Source organism: Octopus sinensis, linkage group LG20, assembly GCF_006345805.1.
Source record: "Octopus sinensis linkage group LG20, ASM634580v1, whole genome shotgun sequence".
In the NCBI taxonomy this organism is placed as follows: domain Eukaryota; kingdom Metazoa; phylum Mollusca; class Cephalopoda; order Octopoda; family Octopodidae; genus Octopus; species Octopus sinensis.
Window position 1 is genome coordinate 16722241 of NC_043016.1, and position 20840 is coordinate 16743080.

The 20840-nt window shown below is 39.9% G+C and overlaps 1 protein-coding gene across 1 annotated transcript in view; it reads left to right on the forward strand.

The window, feature by feature from the left end:
• LOC115222690 (serine/threonine-protein kinase MRCK alpha-like) overlaps nucleotides 1–20840 on the forward strand; it is a gene marked incomplete at its 5' end in the record, with an annotated part of 131121 nt that overhangs the window by 60039 nt on the left and 50242 nt on the right. The window contains 4 exon segments of the mRNA XM_029793011.2: nucleotides 7894–7975; nucleotides 14661–14801; nucleotides 18913–18985; nucleotides 20607–20669. Coding sequence (XP_029648871.2) covers nucleotides 7894–7975; nucleotides 14661–14801; nucleotides 18913–18985; nucleotides 20607–20669 — 359 coding nt within the window.

Genomic DNA, 20840 nt, shown 5'->3' on the forward strand with positions numbered 1-20840 from the left:
CTAAAGTTCGAAGGTCGTGCTTCACCACCTCGTCCCAGGTTTTCCTGGGTCTGCCTCTTCCACAGGTTCCCTCAACCGCTAGAGTGTGGCAAATTTTCACACAACTATCTTCATCCATTCTCGTCACATGACCATACCAGCGCAAACGTCTCTCTTGCACACCACAACTGATGCTTCTTAGGTCCAACTTTTCTCTCAAGGTACTTACACTCTGTCGAGTATGAACACTGACGTTACACATCCATCAGAGCATCCTGGCTTCATTTCTTGCGAGCTTACGCATATCCTCAGCAGTCACGACCCATGTTTCACTGCCATGTAGCATGTCTGTTCGTACACATGTGTCATACAGTCTGCCTTTTATTCTGAGCGAGAGGCCTTTTGTCACCAGCAGAGGTAAGAGCTCTCTGAACTTTGCCCAAGCTATTCTTACTCTAGCAGTTACACTTTCAGCACACCCGCCCCCGCTACTGACTTGGTCACCTAGGTAACAGAAGCTATCAACTATTTCTAGTTTTTCTCCCTGGTATGTGGCGGAGGTTGGTCTCTGCATATTTTCAGTGTTTATTACTCCCAAGCATCTGCCACATACAAAAACTATCTTCCTAGTTAGCCTTCCTTTGACATTGCTGCACCTCTTATGTGTCCATAGCTTACACTTGGTGCATCTTATAGAGTTTCTACCTACGCCCTTTCTACAGATCGAGCAGGGCCATCTTCCTGAAGACATTTGTGGATTGTCTACCTTCCTACTTATTAGTACTTTGGTTTTAGCTAGGTTGACTCTAAGACCCTTCAATTCTAATCCTTGCTTCCACACCTGAAACTTCTCCTCCAGTTCTGATAGTGACTCAGCAATTAGCGCAAGGTCATCAGCATAGAGGAACTCCCAGGGGCATCCTGTCTTGAATTCCTCCGTTATTGCCTGGAGGACTATGATAAATAGGAGGGGGCTGAGAACTGAACCTTGGTGGGCCCCTGGCCTACCCAGAATTCTTCACTGTACTCATTGCCAACCCTCACCTTACTGACAGCATCCCTGTACATGGTTTGCACAACTCTCACTAACCATTCATCTATCCCTAGTTTCCTCATTGACCACCAGATCAGAGGACCCCGTCGAAGGCTTTCTCCATGTCAACAAAAGCCAGATACAGGGTCTTATCTTTGGCTAGGTATTTCTCCTGCAGCTGTCTTACCAGGAATATAGCATCAGTGGTACTTTTCCTTGGCACGAACCCAAACTGCATCTCATCTAAACTAACTCTCTCTCTTATTAGTTGGGCTATGACCCTCTCTGTAACCTTCATTACCTGATCCAACAGCTTGATACCTCTGTAATTATTTGTATCTAGGGCGTCACCTTTACCTTTGTAACAGTTGACTATTATGCCGCTACACCAGTCATTGGGAATGACTCCTTTGTGTATCACCTGGTTAACTATACGGGTGACTAGGCTATAGCCGACACTACCAGATATTTTGAGCATCTCTGCAGTAATTCCTGATGGGCTGGTGACTTTCCCTGCCTTCATGCTCTTGATTGCTTTAACTACCAAGGAACTGTCAACTCTGATAGCTGGTCCCTCTGTTGGGTCGATATTCGGCAGACTCTCTTTATCCCATTCATTTTCCTTATTCAGAAGCCTTTCATTATGGTGTCTCAAAACCTCTCTCTTTGCATCCTCATTCAGCGCAAGTGAACCATCATCCATGCGAACACATTTCTCTCCTACCACATCACGATTCTCTCTCACACACTGTCTTGCAACACGAAATACCTCAAGTCTTTGGTCCTCACGGCGCAAAACATTGGCAAATTTTTTCTTATCTGCTTCCCCTCTGGCTAAATACACCTGCCTCCTAGCTTCCCTTTTGGCAGTCTGATACAATTCCCTGCTACCACCGTTCTTCCAGTCCTTCCAAGCCTGTTTCTTTTATCTAATAGCCCTGTCAACAACATTGTTCCACCACCACGTTATTTTGGGTCTTGAGGGGACTTTGCACCAACCACAGATCTGGTCAGTGGCCCATAGCAGGTTGTCCAGTTGTCTTCTACCTCATGTGAAGCTATATCCCCTTCTATTTTGTCAAAGGCTTCAAGTGATATGTCTCTAAATCTCTGTCCACTCTCAGGATCTTTAAGCTTCCAGACCCTTCTTCTCCATGTTGGTCGTCTTCTTGTCATCCTCTTAGTCCTGATCCTAAAGTCACTAACTACCAGTCTATGTTGTGGGGTACATTCTTCGCCTTGGAAGGTTTTGGCGTTTATAAGCAGCCACCTTTCCCTTCTTCTGGCAAGGATGTAGTCGATTTGGCTAGTATGTCGGCCTGATTGGTAGGTGACTAGGTGGCTGGTAGCTTTCCTGAAGTTAGTGTTGCAGGCCATAAGATCATTCGCATCGCAGAACTCCAGCAGCCTGTTGCGGGAACCCGTAGCCGTAGCCTCCATGGACGCCTCCAGCATGTCCAACATGCCCATTGAAGTCACAATATCTATATAAAACTGAGAATGTGTATCTGTCTGTCTGTCTCTGTGTTTCCCTAAAACTTGAGAACTACACAACCAATTTCATTAAATTTTTACACATGCCTTACTTAGGGTCCGGGGAGTGTCATCGGCAAAAACAATGTTCAACTTCTTGCCTAGGGCGAGCCCATAGCAATATCATATCTTCTCCACTATTTCAGTATTACGTGTTAAAAGTGAAACAAAAATATTTCTCTATTTTATGTCAGATACTTTCACTTTAACAATAAAAATAAAAATAACAATTGAATTATATGTAGTAAGTAATAATTAAAATCAAACTAAAATATAATATAATCGTAACAGAAAAAAAAAGGAAAAATAGCAATTGGTATAAAATTGCATCAATGACTTGAACTTGAATAAGTGGTTTCACATGAATTGGAATAAATTAGAAATAAAATTAGCATGCAGAAATGGAATAGTCCAGATGGATAATAAAAAATTAAATTAAAGAAAAGACTATTGTCTATAAAGTATACAATGTAGAGAAAAAAGAAGATTTTGAACACATGGAGGAAAGCACCTTCGAAAAGTGTCTTGGTGCGACTATGAAAGATATCTAATCAGAGGCGGTAAATTCGCCACAATAGAAGCAAGGTTCGAGTCAACGGCGTGTGCAAGGGAGTACCTGACTCGAACTTGCAAAGTAGAAATATTTTATTTTTACCTTTATATCTGGGATTTAGGACGTCCCGGAAAAAAATTTAAAATATATATATATACATGATGGGCTTCTTTCACTTTCTGTCCACCAAATCCACTCACAAGGCTTTTGGTCAGCTAGAGGCTATAGAAGACACTTGCCTAAGGTGCCACGCAGTGGGACTGAACCTGGAACCATGTGGTTGGTAAGCAAGCTACTTAACACACAGCCACACCTACCATGAAGATTCAGCATAAAATAGAGGGTGACAACTCTGGCCCTTTGAATTATAGGTGCAACTGATTTTTGAATTATTGGTGCAGCTGACAAGTCCAAAGCAACAAGATATGAAGTGTCTTGCTTAAGGACACTACATGCTGCCTGTTATTGAAGTCATGATATTACAATTGTAAGCTGAATAATTTAACCACTCAACCACATGTCTTCACAGAAGTATTAGATATTGTTGCAACATCATCATCATCATCATCATCATTTAGCGTCCGTTTTCCATGCTAGCATGGGTTGGACGGTTCTACTGGGGTCTGTGAAGCCAGAAGGCTTCATCAGGTCCAGTCAAATCTGGCAGTGTTTCTACGGCTGGATGCCCTTCCTAACGCCAACCACTCCGTGGTTGTCATTATTTAGTGTATACCTGCAGTAAACCTTTTCTCAATTAACTATGAATTCTGCACTTACCTTGCCACTCTTGTCCAACCACCTCATAATATTGTCCATCCACTTTGCAAAATTTGAAGAAATAGCTGCCAAACTAGGATTGAAAGTCAACCACGACAAATCAAAAATTGTGTGTATTAATGAAGAAAACAGCAAACGTATTAAAGTAGAAACCGGTGAACTAGAGGATGTAGCCGAGTTTTTGTATTTAGGTAGTAAGATAACGTTTTGAGGCGGCACCAACAAAGATATTAAGATGAGAATAAGTAAGGCAAGGACCGCTTGTCACCTGTTAAAGAAAGTATGGAGCGCAAGTGTAATTTCAATAAAGAACAAAATAATAATTTTTAACACTAATGTAAAATCAGTGTTATTGTATGGGGCTGAGACATGATGAACAACAGTTAAGTCAAATAAGCAAATACAATCATTCATCAACAGATGCTTGCGTAGTATACTTAAAATTAGATGGCCCCAACACATAAGCAATATGGAGCTATGGCAAAGAACAAATCAAGTTTCGATTAGGGAGCAAATATTTAAGAAAAAGTGGAAGTGGATTGGTAGCACAATTAGAAAAGACACACCAAATGTAGCGAAAAGTGCTTTAAAGTGGAAACCGGTTGGATATAGAAGGAGAGGTAGGCCTAAGAACTCGTGGCAGAGATCAGCACAAAAGGAACTAGAGAAAAGGGGACATTCATGGCAGAGTATAAGTACAGAATCGAAAAATTATGTGACATGGAATTCAACTATAAGTGGCCTATACTCCGCGTTGGAGGGTTAAAGGCGGGAAAAAAAAAATTATTGCATTCTTTGCCTCCCTATTTAAACCCCTCTATTCTTCCTTCTCTGATAATGTATTCCAGGCCTCTGCTTCTATGTATATGGCCATAATAGATAAACTTTTACTAATATTTACCGCCAACCTACCACGGCAGTCCAGAAAAATAGGACGAATGCTGCTGCTGTTCAGCTTCAAGAAGCCATTGCCTCTAGCTAGCTGACACATGAGCCTGTGTCCATTATAACCTTCGAACAGGTCTGGCATCTACAACTAATTTCAGAGTGTTTGCCCCTTATCAATGTAGAGTAGCTGAACCCGGCAGGTGTCGCTACTGACCGTCTGTTTGAAGGATTATTTACTCAAAATCCAGTGGAATACATTCACCATAATAATTATCTCCAAACTAACATGGCAGTCCAGGAAAATAGGACAAATGCTGCCGATGATAGCTCCACAAGGCCATCGCCTCTAGCTAGCTGACACATGAGTCTGTGTCCATTATAACCTTTGAACAGGAGAGGTCAGCCGCTTCCCCTTGCTTGTCTGGCATCTACAGAATAGTTTTGTAGTATTTGCCCCTTATCAGTGTAGAGCAGCCGAAGACAGCAGGCATCACTACTGACCGTCTGTTTGAAGGATTATTTACCTAATTTCAGTGGAATACATCCACTGGTTTTCAAAAATAGAAATATCATTATTTCTAATTCTCTCTAAAGGAGACTAAGGCAGCGGTACTGGATATTAATATTTATCGCCAAGCTAATATGGCAGTCCAGGAAAATAGGATGAATGCTGTCGTTGATTAGCTCCAAGAGGTCATTGCCTCTAGCTAGCTATGTGACACACAAACTTGTCTCCATTATAACCTTCGAACAGGAGAGGTCAGCTGCTTCCCCTTGTGGGTCTGGCATTGACAGATTAGAGTAGTGTAGCCAAACCCAGCTTGTGATTGGTAAACAAGCTGGTTACTACACAGCCACTCCTGCGCCTATATATACACACGATGGGCTTCTTTCAGTTTCCATCTACCAAATCCACTCACAAAGTTTTGGTTGGCCCGAGGCTATAGTAGAAGACACTTGCCCAAGATGCCACGCAGTGGAAATGAACCTGGTACCATGTGGTTGGTAAGCAAGCTACTTACCACACAGGAACTTCTGCACCTATATAATCATCATCATCATCATCATCGTTTAACGTCCGTTTTCCGTGCTAGCACGGGTTTGATGGTTCGACCGGGGTCTGGGAAGCCAGGGGCTGCACCAGGCTCCAGTCTGATCTAGCAGTGTTTCTACAGCTGGATGCCCTTCCTAACGCCAACCACTCCGCGAGTGTAGTGGGTGCTTTTTAGTGCCACCGGCACAGGTGCCAGGGGAGTCTGGAATTGGCCACGATCGGTTGGTGCTTTTAACATGCCACCGGCTCGGAAGCCAGCCAAGGCGGCGCTGGCATCGGCCATGTTCGGATGGTGCTTTTTATGTGCCACTAGCACAGAAGCCAGTCGAGGCGGCGCTGGCATCGGCCACGTTCGGATGGTGCTTTTTATGTGCCACAGGCACAGAAGCCAGTCGAGGTGACGCTTGCAACGGCCACGTTCGGATGGTGCTTTTTATGTGCCCCTGGCACAGGTATCACAACTACTATTTCCATTGATATTTATTTCAATGTTCATGTACTTGACTCAACAGGTCTCCTCAAGCACAGCGGGATGTTCTGGAATCCAAGGTACTTTGAATAGGCAGGGGCTATGCGGAACTGGTGCAGGAAGCAGCCTGGGTCTTTGCAGTCACAGCATATCTCCAGAGATCTCAGTCCTTCGCCATTGCCTTAGTGAGGCCCAACGCTCTGAGGTCATGCTTGACTACCTCATCCCATGTCTTCCTGGGTCTACCTCTCCCCCTGATACCTTCAACTGTTTGGGAGCGGCACTTCTTCACACATCTCTCCTCATCCATCTGCAGTACATGACCATGCCATCGCAAGCGTCGCTCTTGCACACCACATCTGATGCTTCTTATGTCCAGCATTTCTCTCAGGGTGCTTACCCTCTGTCGTGTATGCACACTGATATTACACATCCAGCGGATCATACTAGCTTCATTCCTTTCAGGTCTACGCATGTCATCTGCAGTCACAGCCCATGTTTCACTACCGTGAAGCATGGCAGTTCGCACACATGCATCATACAATCTACCTTTCACTCTGAGCGAGAGACCCTTTGTCACCAGTAGGGGTAGGAGCTTTCTAAACTTTGCCTAGGCTATAAATTAAATTAAATTAGAGATAAACCCACTATTAGGCAACTCAAACAGTGATAGCCAAACCAAAATGTAAAAAACAAAAAAATAAATATAATTAATATAATATACAATATATATATAAAATTTAAAATTATTAAAATTTGAAATTTTAAAATATATATTTATAAACTTTTATATTTAAAAGTTTTTTAACTTTTAATTTTTTTTTTAACTAACCAAAAAGTATAAAAAAGTTAAATATAATATAATAAGTAAAAACACTACGTACATTTCATGGCTATAATTCAATTTGAATTACAATTAAGTTTAAATTCAATTAAAAATTGGAAATAAAATTATAGTCAATCTTCAGGTTAATGATAATAGTTAAATAAATAAGCAAATATATTTAAACAATATTTTTTAAGAAATAAAGAAAATAATAATTTTTCTTATAAAAAACTCTATTATCAAATTAGAAAGTTAAAACATTAGGATTATGTCATACAACCCATTTATTATGTTAAATATTAATTTTTAAGGTAAACAAATAGATAGAAAAATGTATTTATCTATTAAGATATAATATGGCTTTAAAAACATAATAAACTCATGAATATCCTTAACTCAGTTATAGTCAATATAACTTTGGTTGGGCCGAGGCTATAGTAGGTGCCACGCGGTGGGACTGAACCCAGAACCATGTGGTTGGTAAGCAAGTTACTTACCACACAGCCACTCCTGCACCTATGGCGTATATTGACATTAACCCTGGGTAGGCATGCAACAGTGTCATTGCCTATTTGCGTCAATCATTGTGAAGGGGTTAAGGCAGCGAGCTGTTAGAATCATTAGCATACTGGCCGAAATTCTTAGTGGTACATCATCTGTCTTTATGCTCTGTACTAGTCAAGGTAATCAACATCCATCTTGCAATTTGTGGCCTTGTGCCAAAATTTGAAACTGGTTTTTCGTATTAGCTAAATGTTTTTTTTTATCAATTTCTTTATAGAGATGAAGACTTCTCTGTTAGTGCCGTATTGCCTTCCGATGTAATACATGCAAACAAAAAGGATATTCCCTGCATATTCCGGGTGAGTAAACACATTTGTTTAGAGTTTGAATTCATTATAAATTAATGGTAACGCTTGCAGAACTGTTAGTACGTACAGACAGATGAAATACCGCTAAACATTTCTCCTGGCATGCTGAGTCCCAATTCTGCCAGGGTTGACTTTGTCCTTGATCATTTCGTGGTCGATAAAACACCGGCGTGAGTGTTATTGATGAATTTCTGGCCTTAAAATTGCTGGGCTTTTGTCGAAATTGGGAACTTGCCAGTGCCGCTGGACTGGCTCTTGTGCAGGTGGGATGTAAAAAACACCACTTGACTGTGGCCATTGCCAGTACCACCTGACTGGCCCCAGTGCCAGTGGCACGTAAAAAGCACCCACTATACTCTCAGAGTGGTTGGCGTTAGGAAGGGCATCCAGCTATAGAAACTCTGCCAGATCAGATTGGATCCTGGTACAGCCATCTGGTTTGCCAGTCCCCAGTCAAACCGTCAAACTTATGCTAGCATGGAAAGCAGATATATGATGATGATGATAATATATATCCGCTGGAGTTAGCTCCCATGCAGGTGGCACGTAAAAAACACCACTTGAGCATGGCCATTGCCAGTGCCGGCGGCACATAAAAGCACCTACTACACTCTTGGAGTGGTTGGCGTTAGGAAGGTCATCCAGCTGTAGGAACTCTGCCAGATCAGATTGGAGCCTGTTGCAGCCTCCTGGTTTGCCAGTCCTCAGTCAAATCGTCCAACCCATGCCAGCATGGAAAACGGACATTAAACGATGATGATAATGATGATTATTAGGATGGTGAGCTGACATAATCATTTCAACGCTTGGCAAAACGCTGAGTTTGACTTCACCTTTTCATCATCATTGTTTAACATCCATTTTCCACGCTGGCATGGGTTGGACAGTTTGACTGGTGTGTAGGAAGCCAGGAAGCTGCACCATGCTCCAGTCTGATCTGGCAGTATTTCTACAGCTGGATTCCCTTCCTAACGCCAACCACTCTGTGAGTGTAGTGGGTGCATTTTACGTGCCACCAGCATGGGCCAGAGGAGGCTGGCAATGGCTAAGATTGGTCAGGCATAGCTGGTATTGGCCACGTTCGGATGGTACTTTTTATGTGCCACCAGCACAGGTATCACAACTACAATTTCCATTTGATTTTTATTTTGATGTTGATGTACTTGACTCAGTAGGTCTCCTCAAGCACAGCAGGTCGCCCTAGTGATATGCATAAGATCTGGTCATCAAATCTAAGCAGAGATTTCAAACATAAAATCTTCAAAGCCACAGTCGAACCAATTCTACTATATGGCTATATATCTACCTAGACGTTATCAAAGAAGCCTGAGAGGCGGTTGGATGGAACTTACACTTGCCTCCTTATGAGAGCTCAAAATATCTTGTGGAAGCGTCATCCAACCAAAGTACAAATATATGGGAAGTTACCACCTGCATCATCTCTTGTGAAAGGTAGGAGAGTCCAGTTTGCTGGACATTGTTGTAGAGCTGAAAACGAGGTAATTTCTACTCTTCTCCTCTGGAAGCCATCTACTCGCGATACCAGAGGGCGCACACTCTACTACCCTGATGTAATCTCCAGGGATACAGGCATCTAGCAACAGGACCTCCGTAATGCTATGATGGACCTTGAAGTGTGGCGTAGCATGGTAAATTCTATTGTCTCGACCATGGTCGAACAATGATGATGACAATCCACGGTGCTTTGAATGGGCTGGGGCTGGTTGTGTGAAGCTGGTGTAGGATACAGCCATGGACTCACTTCATTTGTCAGGTCTTCACAGTCACAGCATATCTCCAAAGGTCTCGGTCTTTTGTCATTGCTTCCTCATCCCATGTCTTCCTGGCTCTACCTCTACTCCGGATTCCTTCAAGTGTTTGGGAGTGGCACTTCTTCACACATCTCTCCTCATCCATTATAGTACATGACCATACCAACGGAAACGTCTCTCTTGCACACCAAATCTGATGCTTCTTATGTCCAACATTTCTCTCAGAGTGCTTCCATTCGGTCATGTTTGCACACTGACACTACATATTCTGCAGATCATACTAGCTTCATTTCTTTCAAGCCTATGCATCTCCTCCGCAGTCACGGCCCATGTTTCCTTGTCGTGAAGCATGGCAGTTCGCACACATGCGTCGTACAATCTACTTTGGTGACAAAGGGAGTATCCATATATTTGAATGTGTATATATATATATATAGCAAATAAGAAAATGGAGAAGCACAATAGTTGGTTCATTAACTTTAGGACATTAAAATGTTAACTTATTTATTTATTAAAATAATAATTATAACATTCATACATATAGCATATTATTCTATGCATATAAAATAAGAATACAAGCAATTATTAAAAAACATGAATATGAATTATTAAAACCACTTACAATTGTTTCAGGCCATAGATAAAAGCATCTCATTCTGCCTATATTAGTCAAGTGTATTGAGGTAATAGGCTGTTGAAAATGAGGTACTTCTATATATCCCTAGGCCTCGTCAGAGATTATAAAGTACAATCATAAAAATATAAATATAAAACAAAATACACACACATTTTAATATATATATACAAATATATATATATATATATATATATATATATATATATATATATATATATATATATATATATTTTAACAAAACTGTCTGACAAACGGGAATGTGAAACTCCGAGTAACAGGTTTTGTTGAATTTCTGCTGCTTTTAAATAAAGTATATATATATACATACTTATATGGTTATATATATTTATAATTTATAACACCATCCGAGCGTGGCCGTTTGCCAGCTTCGTCTGGCACCTGTGTCGGTGGCACATAAAATCACCCACTACACTCTCGGAGTGGTTGGCGTTAGGAAGGGCATCCAGCTGTAGAAACACTGCCAGATCTGACTGGACTGGTGCAGCTTTCGGGCTCCCCAGACCCCAGTTGAACCGTCCAACCCATGCTAGCATGGAAAGCGGACGTTAAATGATGATGATGATGATGATGATAGTGTACATTTAAGCACATAAGAGGTACCCATCATAGGACTACCTACACGCTAGACAAGACAGTTAAATTCCGAACCATTACTAGAGATGAAAATCGAAGGGAATGAAAAAGTTAGATGGCAAATGTTTTTATTTTTCATTCCCTTCGATTTTCATCTCTAGTAATGGTTCGGAATTTAACTGTCTTGTCTAGCGTGTAGGTAGTCCTATGATGGGTACCTCTTATGTGCTTAAATGTTCACTGTGTTTATATGAATATGTATCACATAAAAAGCACCAGTTGAACGTGGCTGTTGCCAGTACCGCCTGCCTGGCCCTCATGCCAGTGGTACGTAAAAGCACCCACTAAACTCTTGGAGTGGTTGGCGCTAGGTTTGCCAGACCTCAGTCAAATCATCCAGCCCATGCTAGCATAGAAAGTGGACGTTAAATAATGATGATGATGATGACATTTAGTAAGGAGAGACACACAAATAAGAAAGAAGAAAACAAAGGACTACTGATGCGGTCACAAGAGTGTGATGAAAGAACTCTGGCCGAAATAAGATTAAGATTAATGTAAAAAATAAATAACACTGAAGCAAAGTAACACCAAATATATAGTGCGTGTGTTTTTATTGGCTAAACTGGCAAAATGACCATTCCGAAATATAACAATATATATATATATATATATATATATATATATATATATATAAAGGAGTGGTTGGCATTAGGAAGGGCATCCAGCTGTAGAAACTCTGCCAGATCAAGATTGAATCCTGGTGCAGCCATGTGGTTCACCAGCCCTCAGTCATTCATCCAACCCATGCTAGCATGGAAAGCGGACGTTAAACAATGATGATGATGATGATGTACATTTAAACACATAAGAGATGGCCTTAACAGGACATCTGACTCGCTAGAAAGAGCAGTTCAACTACAAACTACTAATAGTTGTAATTTTGAAAGGGAATGAAAAATAAAAACATCTACCCTATTTTTCCCTGACTATGCATAGTTTCAAGCAATCTTTTGTAAATAAAATGATTTACAATTGGCGATGGTCTCGTCAGCAGGAAGCCAAATTTACAACTATTAATGGTTTGTAGTTTAACTACTCTTTCTAGCGAGTCAGATGTCCTGTTATGACCATCTCTTATGTGTTTAAATGTACACTGTATTTTCATATGAATAATATATAATCTATTGACTAATTTTTCCTTCTCGCTAGACCACTGGTAGCAAAGAATTTTTCTAAACTTTTTTGCTACCCTAAGATTTATTAATTAATGATGATTATATATATATATATATATATTATTACATATTTGGAATTTTACCAATAGGACTACAACTTCAATTTCCTGATAACCTTATTTTCTGGAGTACACATAGAAAGTTATATCCAAAATACTAATCTAATAATGTAATCATTTTAAAGGCTACTATAACATACAATAAAATTATGTATAATAAAAATAATAAATGCGCCCTTTTAAAGCCTAGCCAGGCTCATGGGCCCGGTTTCAATGGCATATGTGTTCCCCAGCTGGACAGAACGCCAGTCCATTTTGCCCGCTGAATGGACTGGAGCTACATGAAATGATGTGTTTTGCTCAAGAACACAATGCATCACCCGGTCCATGAATTGAAACCACAATCTTACGATCATGATGCTGACACCCTAACCACTGAGCCAAACGCCTCCACAAAATAAAGTATAGTAGAATTAATTAAAAATTATTTAAACATATTTTTGAAAATATATATACCTTATCTGTTATTATTCTGTGGGGAAAGAAGGTAATATTAATCAACGCTACACACATTTCTGCCCTGGTGGTTTGTTTTACCGGGTTATATATAATACATAAATCCACCAGTGCGTCCTCAGGCTATTTTCATTAAAAATAAGAATAGAAACACACAAAAGCCGTTAGATTCACTTCAACATTTAAGTTTAATTTGTCAAAATATTTTCTTCGCTTTGAGACCGTGACCTGTTCACTGATGCATCACGGAATTTTGCCAGTGAACAGGTCGCGGTCTCAAAGCAACAAAAATATTTTGACAAATTAAACTTAAATGTTGGAGTGAATCTAATGGATTTTGTGTGTTTCTTAAATGGCTTACAAACACCTTCCATGCTGCAATTGTTTTCCAGCAAACGATCTCAGATCAAGTCACTTGCTATGCAAGTACATCTCCATAAAAATATATATACTTTTTGCAAAAAGCACCATCTGAACGTGGCCGATGCCAGCCGCCTCTGGCCCCTGTGCTGGTGGCACGTAAAAAGCACCATCCAAACATGGCCGATGCCAGCGCCACCTTGACTGGATTCCGTGCCGGTGACATGTAAAATGCACCAACCGATTGTGGCCATTGCTAGCCTCCTCTGGCCCATGCTGGTGGCACACAAAAAGAAACATATGAACGTGGCTGATACCAGTGCCACCTTGATCTGCTTCTGTGCCTGTGACAGATAAAAAGCACCCACTGATCGTATCTGTTGCCAGCCTCCTCTGGCCCCTGTGCCAGTGGCACGTAAAAAACACCCACTACACTCATGGAGTGGTTGGAGTTGTAGAAACCCTGCCAGATCAGACTGGAGCCTAGTGCAGCCTTCTGGCTTCCCAGACCCCAGTCTAACCGTCCAACCCATGCTAGCATGGAAAACTTACGTGAAACGATGATAATGAACAAGGTCATCAGCATATAGCAGTTCCCATGGGCACCCAATTTTGAATTCCTCTGTTATGGCCTAGATATAATGAATAAGAATGGGCTGACAACTGAACCCTGGTGAAGCCTTACCTGTATGCTAAATTCATCACTGTATTCAAGGCCAACTCTCACCTTACTAACAGCACCACTGTACATGGCTTGTACAGTTGTAACAATCCAGTCTTCTACTCCTAACTTCCTAAATACTGATTTGGCAATACAGTTCTGTATTTAAGAGATGAGGAATTGAGTACATTATTTACATTCGACAGATATTTGTTCTTATCTTGTTTGTTTTTTAACCCAACATTTCAGGTGATATACCCTCCAGCCTTCGTCAGGTGTCTTGAGGAAATTACCTTAGGAATGAGAACCCAGGTTTGAAATTTCTCCAAGACTCCTGAAGAAGGCTGGAGGGTATATCACCTGAAATGTTGGGTTAAAAAACAAACAAGATGTTGACAAATATCCATCAAATGTAAATAATGTACATAATTCCTCATCGCTTAAATATAGAACTGAATAATAATAATAATAATAACATCGAAAAATACCTTAGGAATGAGAACCCAGGTTTGAAATTTCTCCAAGACACCTGAAGAAGGCTGGTGGGTATATCAGCCGAAACGTTGTGTTAACAACAAACAAGATGAGGACAAATATCCGTCAAATGTAAATAATGTAAATAATTCCTCAACTCTTAAATATAGAACTGAATAATAATAATAATAATAACATCGAAAAATACCTTAGGAATGAGATACCAGGTTTGAAATTTCCCCAAGACACCTGAAGAAGGCTGGAGGGTATATCAGTCAAAGAGGTGTGTTAACAAACAAGATGAGGACAAATATCCGTCGAATGTAAATAATTCCGCATCTCTTAAATATAAAACTTGAGAAAGAATCAGTTTTAACAACTTTGAAATATCATGCTTATGTTGGAATTAATTTCTCATTTGATAGGTAACAACTCGAGGAATGAATACAGGATTTCCTCATTCCGTGTTGATCCTTGCTGAGAATGAGAACGAGCGTCAGAGATGGGTTTCGTCGTTACTAGAACTTCAGAAACACTTGAAAAAAAGTAAATTGTACAATAAAATGGTAAGTAAAAAATGATTTTATTTATTTATGTGTGTGTGTGTGTTTCGGAATTTGCCTTTTTCTATATAATTTGATTCTCTGATGATATTAGTATTATAGGGGTAGTTTTTTTAATTATTTTATAGTGGGAATGCTATAAAATAATCTTTTCGCCCTTTTCAAGCCTAACCAGTCTCATGGGCCCAGTTTCTGTGGCGTATTTGTTCCTCCAAGCTGGACAGGACGCCAGTCCATCACAGCGTTACTCAAGAAACAGGAAGAGAGTGTGAGAGAAAGTTATATATATATATATATATATATACACACTTATGTATGTAGATAGATGTATATATGTGTGGGTGTATGTATGTGTGTGTATGTATATATATATATATAAATAAAACGCTAACCGTTGCCCTTTACAAGCCTAGCCAGGCTCATGGGCCTGGTTTCCCGGTTTCTGTGGCATATGTGTTCCCCCCAGCCGGACAGGAAGAGAGAGAGTGAGTGAAAGTTGCGAAAGAATACAACAGGGTGTTGCTACCACCACCCTGGAGCCTTTTGGAACTTTTAGGTGTTCTCACTCAATAAACACACACAACGCCCGGTCTGGGAATTGAAACCACGATAATCCAACCACGAGTCCGCTGCCCTAAGCACCGGACCATTGCGCCTCCACAAATGCACCCTTTTTAAAGCCTAGCCAGGCTCATGGGCCCGGTTTCCCAGTTTCAATGGCGTATGTGTTCCCCAGCTGGACAGGACGCCAGGCCATTGCAGCATTACTCATTTTTGCCAGCTGAGTGGACTGGAGCAACGTGAAATATAGGAAATGAAGTATTTTGCTCAAGAACACAACACATCACCTGGTCCAGGAATCGAAACCACAATCTTACGATCATGATGCTGACACCCCAACCACTGAGCCACACACCTCCACGTGATGTTAATTACTGGAATATTAATACTCTTATATACACAGCCGTTATTACTCTTGTAGCGGGGTTAGTGTAACAGTACTTTGATATGTTTCCTATTTGGAAATAGATAATAAATATATTTTACTTTTGAAGTAAGGATATATATATTGAAAAAAACGTCACTTATAACTTACTTATAAGTGTTATCATTATACGTAAATCCTGACTCCAGCTACATAAATGCCATAGGGAGAAATATATCCACTGAAATGCTAACGGACATATTATGCGTGCATGTATGTTGAAGATAAATAAATTCGTGTTCTTTTAACCGCTATAAAAAACGTACAGTTTCATAATTACAGAAATGAATTTCATTAACAAGTTGAAGAACGCGAGGAAAGAGAAAATAATCACCACATTAGTTTATTTATGTACATTTAGCATTTTTAGCATTAATAATACAATTTGAAGTAAAGTAATTTTGTCGTAGAGAATTACGACTTAAAATTTATGCTAACTAATTCTTCATACTAACTCTATAGATCTCAACAATTCAAACAAGTCTTGCTGGGTTTTTCATAGACATGGCATAAAAAAATAAGCAACGTCTCAAAGGAGTGAGTGTCGTGGAGTTTAGTAACATTCCACAGAACACTAAAGTTTTCCCCAAAATCCAGGGTTTTTATAACTGCTCAACTTGACTTTAAAGAATTGAAATCACATAAAAATATTCTTTAACTAATTTTCAGAATTCCTATATGAGCAGTTATTTCAACCAATGGGAAAACAACAATCATATTTCTTCGGCAATACGACATTACGTCATATTGCCAACTACCACAAATTGGCGCTACTGTTTGAAAATGGCTGCACGCTACAATATCAAATTTCTGGAGAGGTGTTTTCATCAGTAATTACGTTCTATTGACATGTGTCAGATGGTTTGATATGAGCTAGCAAGCCTGAGGACTGCACCAAGCTTTGGCATGTTTTTTTATAGTTGGATGTCTTTCCTGATGCCAGTCATTTTGCAAAGGGTGTTTTTATGTGGTGCGGTCACCGAGTAACTTTCAAGACAAAACCCCACCTCAAATGTGGGCAGAGTTGTAATGAGTGAGGTGGCTTTATTCATATAATTTGCCACAGGGGCATTACACAGATGCAGCTGCAGGGTGGACATAAGGGCCGGTTTCCTTGGCGTATAGGTTCATCACCTGGACGGGACGCCAGTCCGTCACAGGTGAGCTGCAAGATGCAGGAGGAAAGAGTGAAAGAATGTTGTGGCAAAAGAGTCAGCAAAAGTTTGCTATTACCTTCTGCCGGAGCCGCGTGGAGCTTAGAAGATATGATCCCGTGATCCCTTGACCATGAGTTCACTGCTCTAACCACTAGGCCATGTGCTTCCACTCATATATATATCATAATATATATATATATATATATATATATATATTTTTATTCCTGAGCATTATACTAATACAATCTGTTTGTTTTGTACACCACCTGTCTTCGTCTTTGTGTTTTTTTCATGAACTCTCCCTATATATATATATATATATATATATATATATATATATATATGTATAATTATATATACACACAAAAACATAGACACATGTATATATACATTTCTTTATATATAGATACATGCATATATATATACATTTCTCATAGAAATTTCTCACCCCACACTCTCTCTCTCTCTCTCTCTCTCGTGTATGTATATATATATATATATATATATATATATATATTCACACACACCACACACACACATATATTGTTTGTTCTTTCTCAAGCCATGCCTGGCTCATAAGGGCCAGTTTCTGGGTTTCCTTGGCGTACTGGTTCCCCACCCGGACGGGACACCAGTCTGTCGCAGGTGAAATGCAAGATTCAGGAAGAAAGAGTGAGAGAAAGTTGTGGTGAAAGAGTCAGCAGAAGTTCGCAATTACCATCTGCTGGAGCCGCGTGGAGCTAATTGTTTTCGCTCATAAATACACACATTGCCCAGTCTGAGATTCGAACCTGCGATCCTCCTCCGACGAGTCTGTTGCTCTAACTACTGGGCCATGTTCCTACACAGATATTACACAGTTCTTCAAAAAACAAAACAAGGTATTAAACCTCTTACCTCAGTTCTTACAATTACTGGACTTGACAGTCCATTACAAATTGAGGTGCTGAGCCCCTTACAAACAATAACAGACAAACATTTAGGCACTAAAGCCTCTTTATCCTTCCTCCCCGACCAGGCTGTTAGTATGCCAGGTAAATACTTAGTTGTATTTCGTCTGCTTTGACATTCTGAGTTCAAATTCTGCTGAGGTCAACTTTGCTTTTCATCCTTTTGGAATCAAAAAGAAATAAGCATCAGTTTTACACTGGGGTTCATTCAATCGACTCCAACATATTTCCTCAAAATTTCAAGTCTTGTACTTAGAGTAGAAAGGGTTGTTGTTGTTGTTATGAAGCACTGAGATGGCAGAATTTGTTAACAGAGTAGACAAAATGTTCTGAGTTCAAATTTTCCTGAGGTTGACATTTCCTTTCATCCTTTTGAAGCTCGATGAAATAACTATCAGTCAAGTACCAGGATTGATGAAATTGACTAAACCCGTCTCTTTAAATTTCTGGCCCTTTTGCCTATTGCACAAAGGATTATTATAAGTGTCGAGCTGGCAGAAATGTTAGCACGCCAGTCAAAATGCTTAGTGGTATTTTGTGTGCCGTTACGTTCTGAGTTCAAATCCCACCGAGGTTGACTTTGCCTTTCATCCTTTCAGGGTCGATAAATTAAGTACCAGTTACGCACTGGGGTCGATGTAATCAACTTAAACCGTTTGTCTGTCCTTGTTTGTCCCCTCTATGTTTAGCCCCTTGTGGGCAATAAAGAAATATGAATGGATTATTATAGAGGAGCAGATCTTTTCCCTTTGAACAGCAAATCGAGAAATTAATTTTTTGTAACTAAACACTTTGAAACTTCGGACACTGGTAGAATGTGTCATATAAAACATCTTTTACTCTTAACGTTTAGGGCAAAGTTTTGTCTTTTAGAAGATATTTCATGTTGAAGTTGTTGCATTTCAAAATTCAAATTCTACTGAGGTTGAGTTTTCCTTGTATTTCAACTGTTCTCATCCCCTTAAAATATTTGCTCTCCTCTTAAAATTTAAAATTGTCATTTTTCTTTTTTTTTTCCACAGCCTTTCCAAAGTCAAGAACTGTATGATAATTCTATGTCTCTGGTGAAAAACACAAATTCAGCTGTTGTTTTAGGTAAATATTTACTCTTAAATTTTGCATTTGTCATTTTTTCCAGTGCACCAGCATGGCCACAGCTCTAAGCTGAAACTAAAGGAAAAAGTAGAGGTTTGTGTTCATCAGCATCATCATTTAATGTCTATTCTTTTACTTGTTTTAGTCATTTTGACTGCGGCCATGCTGGAGCACCGCCTTTAGTCGAGCAGGACTTATTCTTTGTAAGCCTAGTACTTATTCTATCGGTCTCTTTTGACAAAGCGCTAAGTTACGGGGATGTAAAGACACCAGCATCGGTTGACAAGTGATGTTTGTGGGACAAACACAGACACACAAACATCTACATACATATATATGACGGACTTCTTTCAGTTTCCATCTACCAAATCCACTCACAAGGCTTTGGTCAGCCCAAGGCTATAATAGAAGGCACTTGCCCAAGGTGCCACGCAGTGGGACTGAACCCGAAACCATGTGGTTGGTAAGTTATGGTTGAAAATGGGGTGCAGCCAATTTTAGTGGGAAGTCCTATAAGGAATCAGTTTTGATTTTTCACCTCAAATAGGACTTAACTGAATACAATATTGCTGATTCAAAACCATCTAAATTTATACTTTAAAGTTGGTTTTCACACCCAACCCAGTTCTGCAGAATCGGTGTTGTGATGGGAGTGCATGGGTTGGGAGTTTGATCAGCAGAGGTGATCAGGTTGCATATACCAGCCCTTTCAATACACCACACCCATCATCTAACCCACCTTTGGCCATGGGTTGGGAACCCTTCCAGCAAGGAAAATAGAACACCCAAAAGGGCTCCCAATCCTCTGTCAAAAGCGGTTATATTCATATCACAACAAAGTCTTAAGTATATCTCTATATATACATACATACAGGTGCAGGAGTGGGTGTGTGGTAAGTAGCTTGCTTACCAACCACATGGTTCTGGGTTCACTCCCACTGCATGGCACCTTGGGCAAATGTCTTCTAATATAGCCTCGGGCCGACCAGAGCCTTGTGAGTGGATTTGATAGACGGAAACTGAAAGAAGCTCGTCATATATATATATATGTGTGTGTGTGTATGTTTGTGTGTCTGCTTGACAACCGATGGTGGTGTGTTTACGTCCTCGTAACTTTGCGGTTCAGCAAAAGAGACCGATAGAATAAGTACTAGGCTTCCAAAGAATAAGACCTGGGGTTGATTTGCTTGACTAAAGGCGGTGCTCCAGCATAGCCGCAGTCAAATCACTGAAACAAGTAAAAGTGTAAGGAGTACACACACATGTTCATGTATGTGTGTTTCCTATATATCAACAAAACACTTTTTTCGTCGATGGAAAAAAAACAAGAAAAGTCTTAACAAAAACTAGGAGCAGACTTAACTCCTGTTTGCAAACAATGGTGATTTCTCCAACTTGAAAACTGTTAAAAGTTTTGATTGAAAATTAATTTTTACTGCTATTCGCAGGTGCCTTTAGGGAAAATAATTTGATGAAAATACAGCTAGGGTCATGACAAATATCCTCCTAAATTTGGAGCAACATGCGTGCTAGTTTGTGGACATGCATAAATTACATACATATATATACATATTGATTATTGATTTTATTTAAACATTTATTGATGTAATTTATTTCTTAGATTCCAGCAAATTGCTTATAGGAACTGAAGACGGGCTGTATATAGCTGAATTAACAAAAGACAGTAAGTAATTTTGTATGCTTGTCTAATCTGTTCTGCTTCTGTCTCACTGTTGTTTGTATTACCGCAGATCCTTGAATATAATCCGCATTTTTTCACCAAAATTTAAAGGTCAAAACCCCAAGTGCGTACTATATACAAGGTTAAAAATGAAAAATATTTTCTAAGCAATGT